General features: G+C 34.8%; 1 protein-coding gene across 2 annotated transcripts in view; it reads right to left on the minus strand.

The window, feature by feature from the left end:
- Vps41 (VPS41 subunit of HOPS complex) overlaps positions 1-12,834 on the minus strand; it is a 169,255-nt gene that overhangs the window by 92,966 nt on the left and 63,455 nt on the right. For both annotated transcript variants that reach the window (XM_015490238.2, XM_048786477.1), the window contains one exon: positions 2,952-3,026. In XM_015490238.2, coding sequence (XP_015345724.1) covers positions 2,952-3,026 — 75 coding nt within the window. The remainder of the gene's footprint in view (positions 1-2,951; positions 3,027-12,834) is intronic.

Genomic DNA, 12,834 nt, shown 5'->3' on the forward strand with positions numbered 1-12,834 from the left:
AGGGGGGGGGGAGGGAGTTAACAGTACTTATCCATTCTACCTTTTGCATTGAAAAATTTAAGTACTATAATAGAAGAGGGAAACAGGCTAGGCCACAAAGAGGAAATAAATGGCCAAAAAAAAAAAAAAAAGGTGATTTGTAATTGAGTGGCACCTCATGACATTTCCATGAAGGTCTCCTTTTGCACCCCCTGTCCAGCTGAGGCAATGGAGGAACTGGGAAGCCAAGCAATGCACACACCTCAGGGCAGCAGAGCAGGAATACCAGCCCAAAAAGCTGAACGCAGCTTTGCACTTGGCCTCTAAGTAATACTGCCTCCAGCCATGTATTATTGAATTTCTTTGAAGAAATGAAAACAAATGGAACTGAAGTAATAATCAAAATTATAACTGAGGTAAACTTTCCTGAAATGAAAACAATACTTTAGTATATGGATCAAAAGGATTTACTAAATTCCAGACAAAATTAATGAAAAGAGACCAAAACTAGACATAAAGTGCCAAAATGAATTATAGGACCATTTATTATTGCTGTTTCTTCTTATTGTTATTATTAGACAAGCCTATTATTATTATTATTATTATTATTATTATTAGTCAAGCTCCAAGGCCTACAAAGTGTCAGAAAAATGAGAGTAACATCTCCAAAATTTGGAGAGAAAAGATTTTGACCCAGAATTTTATAATACTAAAGGGAACATATGCAAGAGATGAGAAACCCTGTATGTCTTCATCCTGAAAGTAAACCTATAACATGCCAGTAAAATAAAACTGAATATATATGTAGACACATGCACATAAGATAAATGCATTTGTGTATTTCAAAATTTAGAACACAACTAAAGAGAAGTCATGGGGAAAAAAGAACAGAAATGAGTCCCTGTGAGCAAACAGGGTAAATTTTAACCAACTCTTAGAAATATGACTTTAAAAATAAATGCAAATATCAAAGGTTATCTTCGAAATAAAGATAAATAACTATTTATCTTAACACACTCAAAAAGCAAAGATCACAACAGCCATTTAAAGATGCATTAGGGCGTCTGGACTTGTGACTCAGCAGTAGAGCGCCTGCCTTGCATGTGCAAGGCCCTGGGTTTGATCCTCAGCATCACATAAAAATAAATAAATAAAATAAAGGTATTATGTCCAACTACAACAACAACAACAAAATATTTTAAACAAAAGATGCATTAAGACTGAATAGCTGGGATTTATCTTTGTAAACATCCTTGGCTTTAATCGTCATTACTCACATTAGTGTATCATTCTGTATTAGTTTCTCAATTTTCACAACACTCATTAACCTATGATAATGACTGGCTAAAATAAACATGTGTACTCTGAAGATTTACTTTTCTTTCTATTAATGCTAATAAAATGTGAGAAAACCATTTTTTAAAATACATCATGGGTCAATATGAAAATATGGCAGTCATAAACTTTACTAAAATAGGCAAACAAAGGTGTTTGTTAACAAGGGTACCATGAGATATCTCGGGGTCATGTCACTATGCACCAGATGAAGTAGTTAAAATATTCCATTTTCACAGTAATTCTTCAACATTTCTGAAAATTCCTAAAATATCTTAGCAAAAACTCTATATGCAATTAAAACCTTAAATATTCTTTCATCAAATTAAATTGGTTATCAGTCTGGAATAAATTTTTTGCATTTAAGAAAACAACATGAAAATTAACTTTCTTTGCAAATACATGAACATAAAAGTGTTTCAATAGTGTGGATGATTTTTCTCAATTTCTGCACAAACTAACTCTTTCCTCCTCTCCTCTGACAACTACGTTCATCTCAGAATTTCACAAAGTACTGGAAAATTTGACAGTGCTTTTTGAAAAGCACTAGTGTTCCAATTACTGTTTCAAAAGACTTTTTGGGCAACATTAGACTTCGATATACAAAATGCATTCTCATGTCAAAAAGATTTCACGTTGCTTTTATTAATAGATTAATAAATATAACATTGTTAATAGATACAAATGGTTATAACTCTTTTTACTGAGTATATTGTTTTTAATTTGCTCATCTTAATGGCCCACTGAATTTAAAGCCCATAAAAATACAAAATTAGATTAGGAAATCTCTATTCAGTAGGGAATACGTAAGGTTCTATAATGATTCTTAATGCAGTCTCTTCTTAAACTGTTATTGTAGAAAAGTAGCTTAAATACACTGTGCATTAGAATTTTATCATTGCAAACCAACATTAGAAAAGACTTCTATCGACTTAAAAACAAAAAAGACATTCTTATAAGTGAAAAATCAATCACTGCAACCACTAAATGTCACAGCTCAACATCAGCATGAAGCACTGATAATTGTTAGTTATACACTGCACAAATGATGTATGTCCTCGGTCAAGGAAGTAGGTGCCAGGTTTTTAGAAAACTGTACATATATTGATTTTACATTTATTTAATGTGGCCATTGTAAGACACTTTATTCTTCTGATAAACTATGATTGCTTATCAAAAGATTCTATAATTCAAGAGAAACATTCATAACTTGTGTGTGAAAATGAAAACCACCAGCCTACAGAAATCATGCCCACAAAATCCAATTTTGTGGATTTATGGCAGAAAGGCATTAAGCTACTGTCTTGCAGGAACTGCAAACTAGTCACTGAGGTATAAGTGGCATAGAAGTAATGATTAAGGTGACACGTCACCCTGCCACAGCTGTTAATCAGCTTAATACTAGTTATATTATTGACATTCTTGTAATTACATTTCCTAAGGTACATTTGTGCAAAATATATTTTACTTTAATAATAAGCAATCAGAAGCAAGTCCAATATTCAAAAGAATAATCAGGGTTCTCTTAATGCAGGTATATAGTAAGCAGAATGCATTTCCGATCACCTGGGGTCGGATAAAATCATAGCACTCAGTGCTGGACCAGGAACTTGGACAAGACCCTGTCCTCACCATACCTTGCCATCCTCTGAACACACGCCCATGTGTTCTCCGCTTTCATCCAGGCTAATCTGATTTATCTTCACTGGACTCTATAAAAAACAAACAAAAAGGACACATAAAACTTCAGGAAACCATATATCAATAATCAAATACCTTTGCTCTTTGTAAAATTTAAGTAGTATAAGTTGTTTATTAGTTTAATCCATGAGTCAGAGATGTATTCTATTTTGCAAATAAATACAGTAAAATACACCTTTGTTTCACAGACATGTGCAGAAACCCCAACTTTTTCCAGATTTTCTATTTCGTATATTTAAAGTATCAGCCAAAATGTTATTTCTTACACATTGAAAGATGCTGCTGAGAGACATTCCCATGTATAGGATGAGACAGCTGGCACAGAATCCTTCACATCTGGATCCCTAAATCATGGCACAAGCAACACTCTCGTGATGCAGTCCATGAAAAATAAGCTCACTTTTTAAAAGGTCCTAGAATGTTAGAAAAGGAAAGCTCCTTGAAGACAGGTATGTGGTCCATTTTGAAGCTCACAGCAAAGACCCACAACAGAGAAAAGAGCAGAGCCAGGGCTACAACCTTGAGAGCAAGAAGTGAAGACACACACTGCAAAGGGAACACTGTTTTGGGCAGTCAACAAACTGCAAAGACAAAAACAAATGCTGCACTAAGAAAGCACCTATAAGAGCAAGGCTGACTTCTGGCTAGGGAGTCTTCCTTGGATTAATGCTTCCTCGAATTGAATATCTTCTGTCAACAGTTCCCTCATTCGGACCTTCTTTGTACCAAACAACATTTTAATATCCATTTTACTCTCTTCAAGTACAAATCCCATATAGCTCTGATTGTACTTTAAACAGCAACCTTTTATGATCTGTTTCAAGTTACAATAGGTGCATGTAGACTAGATTTTTTTTGTCCTCTTTACTATAATACTATCTACATGTAACAATTTAAATTGTACGTTAAATTCCTTAAAATTTAAAAATTCAGTTACTTAGTAATAACATGTTAACTGCTCAAAAGTCATGTGACCGGTGGCTACCATACTGGAAAACACATGGATCACAACATCTTCCTCATCACAAGAGCATTCTATTGGGCAGTGCTGTTATACCTACAAAACTGAGACCTAGTGCTAAATGCAACCAAGAAATCAAGCCTTCTCCCCCACCCACCCACCACTTTTTTTTTTCTTACTGCAAGTTATAAGTAACTTTTCTTTCCTTACACATGTCAAAAGTTACGTACTTGTTCTTGGACTCCATTACTGAAAGGTTCAGGGCCTGTCCTAATATTCTCTGAATCACATTTTTTTTAATTTATTTACTTATTCTAATTTGTTATACATGACAGCAGAAGGCATTTCAATTCATAGTACACTTATGAAGCATAATTTTTCATTTCTCTGGTTGTACATAAAGTAGAATCCCACCATTCCTGTCTTCATACATGTACTTGGGGTAATGATGTCCATCTCATTCCATTATCTTTCCTATCCCCTGGTCCCTCTCTTCCCCTCTCTCCTCTTTGTCCTATCCAAAGTTCTGAATGACACATTATCTGACATTCAGCTTTAGAAGTGATCAGCTAAGGATGATGACCTTCATCTCACTAGGAAAATGAAGCTAAAAGACTTTATGTAGGTGGTCTAAAGTCAGGGTACTAAGTGGCTGAACCACACAATGATATTCTAAGAACAAATAAACTGAACTTTTCATTACAACACGTTTCTCCCTGGATAGAAAATTATACCATCACATTAGCAATATTACAGGGGAAAAAAAACACAACTCCATTTAAAGTATGATAATCCCCTTTCCCTCCTGTCTCTGCTAGCAACAGAAGATTTTTTAAACTTATTTTTCTACCAATGATCAATATTCATTGATTCATTTCCCTGACTACTAATATACTTAAGGTGTTTTTCTTAGTCTATTGGTCAATTGATTTGCTCTCCTCTAAAATGTTGGCTCATTATTTTTCTATTAACATGTTTCTTGTTTTATATTCACCCGGACATTATATTTGTTTTCTCCTTTTCTCCAAAGATGGTTACTGCTTTATTTATTATATTTATGCCTTAAATCCTTTTGGGATTCATTTTATTTTCTGCCAAATGGATACCCAGTTGGGCTAGCCCCAGTTATTAAATAATCTATCCTGATCTACTCCTGAAGAAAACTATGTTTATCATATAATAAATATTCATATACAGAAAAAACCTTCTGCATTTTTAAGAATGATCTCTCTGTCCATTTTTTACACCAATTCAACACTGATTTAATTAAACAGGTTGCATATAGTATGTCCTGACATCTAGGAAGGTAAGCTCCTATCTCAGTTTCCACTATTTTGCTTGGCTTTATCAAATATTCATTCTTCCATATAAATTTTAAGATAAAATGACCCAAAACTGTTAAAGATAATGGTCACTATTCAATTGAAACTTACTTAATCCTAAAGGAGCATATAACGTACTGATATGCCCTTCTCTTTACTTCCATGACACCACATTTGTCTGGTTTTCTTTTAAATTTATGGCTGCTCTGTCTGTCTCTTTTGCTGGATATTCTTCCTCTCCTGATTTCCATATCTAATAGTTTTGTCTTTGTGTCTCTCCTCTTTTACATCTGTACTCAATGTTGGTATTCTTTGTTACAGACGATAAAATGACTCCTAAATTTATATCTACAGACCTTATCTCTCCCTATTCCAGAACAATATATGACTGTTATTTTATAACTGTACTTGGATGCCTAATAGGCATTTCATCTAGAGTATAACCAAACCTAAGATCTTCATATTTCCTTCTGAAGGGGATCTTCCTGATGTGCTTCCCATCTCAGTTAATGACTTCTACATTTTCCAGTTCCCCAAGGCAAACACCATGGAGTCATTTCTGTATCTCATCTTTCTTTCCCACTCTCTATCATATCTGTCAGAAATTCTATCACCTCTTCAGACAAAATTTATCAAGACTTCAACCACATTTCACTATCCCTAAGTTGCCATCCTGGTCCAAATCACTATCATTCTTATATGGATTATCATAAGAGTCTCCTCAATAGTTGACCTTGTCCTGCCCTAACTTTCCCAAAGTGACACTGTTAACTGGTTCAGAAGATGTTACTACTTTGTTTAAAACTCTCCAGTGGCCCCCCATCTCAAGATTAAAGCCAAACTTTTTAGTATGATCTGTAGTCACAAATGATCTGGCTCCCGCCCTCCCTCCAACTTCTGACCTATCGCTTCTTCCCCCTCCTTCTCTCTATTACAATTATGATGACCTTTTGTTGTTTCACCAGCCTTTGCATTTGTTTACCCTATGCTTGTAATGATTTCACATTTGCTCTTCAGAAAACAAAAGGAAAAATCCCCCAAAGAACTATTAACAAAGATAGTTTATCCTAGAAATAAAAAGCTGGTTTAACAGAGAGATATCAATCTGTATGTGTATGTGTGTCTGTGTGTGTGTGTGTGTTTGTGTATGTGTATTTTGTTTTGTTGGTACTGGGAATTAAACCCAGGAGCACTCTACCACTGAACTACATTCCCAGCCCTTTATTTTAAAATTTTGTTTTGAAAAAGGGGCTCACTGTTGCCTAGGCTGGCTCAAACATGGGATCTTCCTGCTCAGCCTCCCAGGTCACTGGGATTATAGATGTGTGTAACCATGCTCAGTCAGTATACTTTTCTACATTAATAAAAGACAAAAATCACAGGTCCTCTCAATAAACGCAGAAAGTAGTAAACTCCTAGCATACAAGGAGAAAAATTTCTCAGTCTCATAAAGGGTATTTATCAGTGGTTAGCAAATAAATTGTACTGCACTTAATAGTAGACTGTTGAGACCTTACCTTTTGTTAATGGTACTGATTCTTCTAATCCATAAACACACAGCATTCCTCTATTTACTTAGATTTTCTTCAATGTCATTGAACAAAGTTTTATACTTTTCCCTTTAGGTCTTACCTTGTTTGACAATTTCATTCTAAGTACAGCAATGATAGTAAGCATTCTTGCCTCCTTCCTGACATGCACAATCCAATTAACACAAATAGACAAAACAATATTACACATGTGGGGGAGCACACACAGGGTGTAAAACAAAAAAGAAAATCTAAAAAGTTCTTACTGCAAAAGTCAACATAGTGACTGCCTCTAGGGAAGGGAGAAAACTGTGATCCGGAAGGGCTGCCAGGTCTATTTGTACAGAATTTGTGCATAATACTTTTCCATTTATCACTGGCCACAAAACAAAGACCAGAAAATAATATGTAATTATAATAATCACTTCTGCTTTGAGAAGTCATTTTATTTCGTTTCATTTCCAAGGATGTCAACGTTATAATCCCCTTATCTATAGAGGATTCAGTCTAAGACATCCAGTGGATACCAAATCCTATTTATAAACACTGGTACTAAAACAGAAGATCTGATGCCAAAACAGCTACTAAGTGACTAACAGGCACGTAGCATATAAAACAAGGATATGCTAGATAAAGGAATGATTCACACTCTAGGTAAGATAGCAAGAGATTTCATTACACAACTCAGAACAATGATCAATTATAAATTATTTGTTTCTAGTACATTCCATCTAATGTTTTCTTTTGGACAGCTGACCAAAGAAGAACAAAAACATGAATAACAGAGGGCTGCTATAGCTGCTTATTTACCTGTGTCATTAATAAATTCTAAGGGTTGGGAGTATAGCTCAGTTGTAGAGCACTTGGCTAGCAAGGCTTTAGTTTGATCCCTAGAACGGTGGAGAACAGGGAGGGTGGGGTGGACATTCTAGTGTGACTGCACTGTGGTTATATAATTTTTATATTTCAAAAATTTAATGATGTCTCTTTGTTATGGTGGAGATATTAGGTATCCTCCAAAAGCTAATGTATGAGCAATGCAAGAACGTTTAGAGGTTATGACTGGGTTACAATAACCTTAACCTAATCAATCCATTAATCAATTGCCTGACAGGGATTAACTGAGTAGTAACTATGTAAGTAGGTAGGGTGTGGCTAGAGGAGGTGGATCCCTAGAGATGTGCTTTGGTGTATATATTTTATCCTTGTGGAGCAGACAGCTCTCTCTGCTTTCTGGTGCCATGTTCCTAGTTGCTTTCCTCTGCCAAACTCTTCTGTCACCTAAAGCCACAAGGAATTGAGCTGGCCTTGGATGAACTGAGACCTCTGAAACTATGAGTCCCCAAATAAACTTTTACTTCTTAAAACTGTTCCTGTCAAGTCTTTACATTACAGCAGTGAAAAAGCTGACTAGAACATTCTTTGTAACCTAAGATATCATAGCTTTAAAATAATTCATATTCTTTACTTCTGGATAAATGTACATTTTAAAAACCATGTTATTTGTATCATTTAATGTCTCTATATATTTCTTTACTGTTTTCTTCATCTATCAGACTAATTAAAAACGTTTTAAATTTAAAAACTTCTTATAGTTTTGTCCATTTCTCCTTGAATTTAAAATGAAGTTTGGTTTTTATACTAAATGCTACACAATTTGGCATATCAAAGGGTTTAACTGTTATATTTTCCTTTTAACTTGTAAACAAAATCAATACAATATGCCTTCTACTGGTTAATGTTCTTTTGCTTTAAACTCTACTTTTTATTCTGTTTCTATTGCCAACAGGCTTAATTTTTGTTTGGCTTTTTATGATGTATATTTCCTCACATCTTTTTGATGTAATATGTCCAATGCTGAGGCTTTTTTTTGTAAGAATATCTGACCTATTTAACACAGCTCTAGTTACTACATTATTTCATAGATTTTAGAATTATGTTTTCCCATTTCATTTTTATTCTTTTGCTATAATACTCAAATTCTTTTCTTTTTTATAGGCAGGAATTAGATGCTATTCATTCTACTTTTATTTTATTAGTGATTACCTTTAAATTATTATAAATCACACTTGAATTATGTTTCTCACAAAATCAATACAATCACATTGACCCGTTTAGAAAGTGAGGTATTCAGCAGAAGACTATGTGCTACATCTACTTCCTTCTCTATTTTTGAAGTCAAAGTACAAATATCTTCTATTTCTTGGACTATTTTAAACCAACTTAAGAGAGAAGCTAGTTAATACATCAGTAAAAACTGTAATCTTAAATTGTAGGCTCTAGGCATGAATAAAGAGACAATTTTCCTACTGAGATGTCTATAACTTTTAAATTGATTCATAGAAAATTATCATAGATTAAAAATATTTACCCTTTATCATGTAAACTGAAAAAGATTTATAATTTATTAATCAACTTAAATTTTTCTTTAGAGTAGCTTTTGAAGAAATCTGAATTTTTTACTCACTAAAATCAAACCAAGTAAACACTCAACTTGCAAAAGAATTAATATAAATTGTACGTTACAAAGAGTTGAACTCACTCATAACAAATAATGTACCTAAAACTAAAAACTAAAAAATGAGATATTGTACTTATGGAATCAGCAAAGAAATTTTACACATCTAGTTCAATCAAGGAAGTACAAAAATAACACTCTAACGCTCATGATGGTGATTCAAATTTGAAAAGTTTCTGAAAGGTATTTGGCAGTGTATCAAATTCTTAAAGATATACATCACATATCATAACCAAGGAAAAGTGCTTTTCTTTTATAAGATATTAAGAAATGAAAACTACCTAAATTTCTAACAGCAAGGAATCTAAGTATTAAAAAATATAATTTAAAAAAGCAGGTTGGGATTGTGGCTCAGTGGTAGAGTGCTCGCCTTGCACATGCGAGACCCTGGGTTTGATCCTCAGCACCACATAAAAATAAATAAATAAAGGGCTGGGGATGTGGCTCAAGCGGTAGTGTGCTCACCTGGCATGCGTCAGGCCCGGGTTCAATCCTCAGCACCACATACAAACAAAGATGTTGATGTTGTGTCCGCCAAAAACTAAAACATAAACATTAAAAAATTCTCTCTCTCTCTCTCTCTAAAAAATTAATTAACTAATTAATTAAAGGTATTTTTTTTAAAAAGGTACTATGTCATAAAATATTTGGCTTTGTCCAGAGAGAAGTCTGGTCTTTCCCTTGGCTTCTAGGAAGTAATCCCTGTCATAACTGATAGAAATGTCTTGGTTTAAGTCAGATAGCTGGCCTCACCTGACATTAGAGGGGGCCTTCCTACCTCCAAAAGTCTCAGAATGAGGACTGGCCATGCAGAAAAGAACAATCGTGTGATTTAGGGTTGGGACTTTGAGTCATGGTTATCAGTCAACCTGGAAGCTGATATCAACCACATGGATAATGTGTCAATCGTGCCCACATAACAAAGCCTCAATAAAAATCCTGACACATGAGTGTGTGACAGCTTTCTGTGAGTTTGGTGTGTCTTTTACCAAACAAACGTGGAAGGTTTTGGGAATCCTCAGAAATTGCAGTTGGGTAGACTTGGCAACCTGGAGAACTGTACTCTCAAACCTTGAAATCTGGCTAACTCTACTTAAATATGATCCAATGTTTACAGAATTACCTTATTTATAGATATGTGCATATCACATATGTGACTGGAGTAGATACTCCAAAATACTAGCATTGGTTTTACCTTCTATGTTTTAGTTAGCTTTCTGCAAGTATTTTTTGTGTGCGTAATCAGAAAATATTTTTAAAACAGGGTTAAGGAGTGCACTCATTAATTAAAAAACAAAAAAAAAAAAACCAATATCAATATTAATTTTAAAAACCATCATTCTAGGGCACTATTCCACAAATTTTTATTTTGAATGATATGCGTATCATCACTATGCATATTCCATTTTTATAACAGCTCCACATTATTTAATAAAGGACAAATAAACAAAAGGATTTCAATGTTACAACTGTTACAGTAAGTGGTACTTGCAACTGGCATGGCATCTGTAATCATTCCTCCCATAGCCAGGAACAAAATGCCTGACATATTTGGGCAGTTGTTTCTATACACTGGAAACAAAGAAACAACAGAAAGGTTGGCTGTAGGATGTCCATAAACTTGGAAGGAAATTTGACAGTGCAGAATTTTGTGTTTCTTCAATGACTGATTTCCTATACCTTTTAGCCTAACAGCTGAGAAACAGAAAATGTCACATCTAAACATACAATTTGGGGCATGTGTTTGCAAAAATGGGTTACTGGAGTAGATGTGGAAAAAGGAAAGGAACCAAAGAAGACCAGAGAGAAGTGCCTCAGCTGTATTTTCCATTAGCTACAATTTTATTCCTAATGGAGCCATGTTTGGAATTCTGGACAATACAACAGAGTCTGTTCAAAAATCAATAATGTCAAGCTGACACCATAGAACATACAAAAATGTTTCCTTAATGGAAAAAAAAAAAAAAAAAAAAAAGAAGTTCGAGTAAGCAGGAGGGGGTGAGAACCAGCACATACCTTCTAAACCCAAGTCCACTACAGGTGGTCTCAAGATCTTAAATTTAAAGAAAAGGCAAAATTACCAATATGTACACCTCATGTGATAATCAATTAACTAATATAAAATGCTTGAAATAAATACACTTAGTATGGATTATGCCAGCTCTTCAATTAGGAATAAATTCACAGTCATTTCAAAAGCTGCTTTTAATGGTGTTCTTTGTGGCAACTTCTTTTCCCCTGACACTCCTCATCATCCCACCTTAAGCTATCAGTCCCCCAATGGTGAACCTAAGAAATCAATCTGCTAATGTATAATTTGTAAGGCTCCTCTGACTAACAAATGGATAATTGATTCCTTCACAAATGCTGCATCCCCATGGACACAGGGTGGAATGAATAAGAAACAGAAGACAGGATTTCATTTTTCTGCTCACAGAGATCCACTAGTTAGCAATCCCAACACCCACATGGTTGCCAATGCAGCTTCATGCTCTTTAGTCACAGTTAGCGAGCAAGCCGCACTTACATTCCATGTGTGAAAAGCAAACGTCTGTTCTTTCATACTTGGGAAAAGCCCATCTTACTGCTTATTTTACTCTCCACTGATGATACACCCTAGAGATAGGCAAGACCTCCATCTGGACTTAGCCTATGAAAAATATACCTGATCACAGGTATTCTAGAAATCCACAAAACAAAATACTAATTTTTCACTGACTTACTTTAAAGCCAAAACAGCCCATCCTTTAAACTCTCAAACCTTCTCAGTTGCTATATGATTTCATCTCTGGCATTAAATCCTTCTTTGATTCAAGAAAGGGAATAAATTTAATAAAAAGCAATCTTAAAGCTAGAAAACTTTTGTGAAATTTTCCCTGAAAGTCCCAATATGGGTTGAGTAAAAGCAGGAGGAGATGTAAGGGTTCTAACCAGTTCTTCAGGAGAGCTACCCACTCACTGCCCCTGGGCCCCAGGGTACTGAGTCACTCATTGTACCAGAGCCAATGGCTGCTGTCCCTGCCTCCATTGCCAACTGTTCTCCCCAAGGTTGCCAAGAAATTCCCAGGGAAATGGGAACTCATTCAGCCTTCCATGACTTGATTGCTTTGTGACAACTTCCCTTGCTAACCAACTTTCTCTTCCCTTAGTAATAACAACTGCTCTCCACTGTTGAATTTACCACCATGAGCTACATAAACACTGCTGAACAAAAGAAGAAAAACACAATATGGACACTTTTTGTTATTTTTGGTCCAAATAACAAAAGCTTAAATACATCATATTTTCCTAGCACACCAGTTCCATCCCTGCAAGAAGCTATGAAGACATGAACACACAGTATATTGCTTGGGAGAAAATTAAAGACAATTACTACAACAAGTTTCTCCTTAAAAAATGGATATGGGAGATATCAGATTTTAAACTAACAAGCATGACAAATATTACAGAAAGAGATGAGGGGAAATCCTACAAAAAATGATTTATTCC

Source organism: Marmota marmota, unplaced genomic scaffold, assembly GCF_001458135.2.
Source record: "Marmota marmota marmota unplaced genomic scaffold, marMar, whole genome shotgun sequence".
Lineage (NCBI taxonomy): Eukaryota > Metazoa > Chordata > Mammalia > Rodentia > Sciuridae > Marmota > Marmota marmota.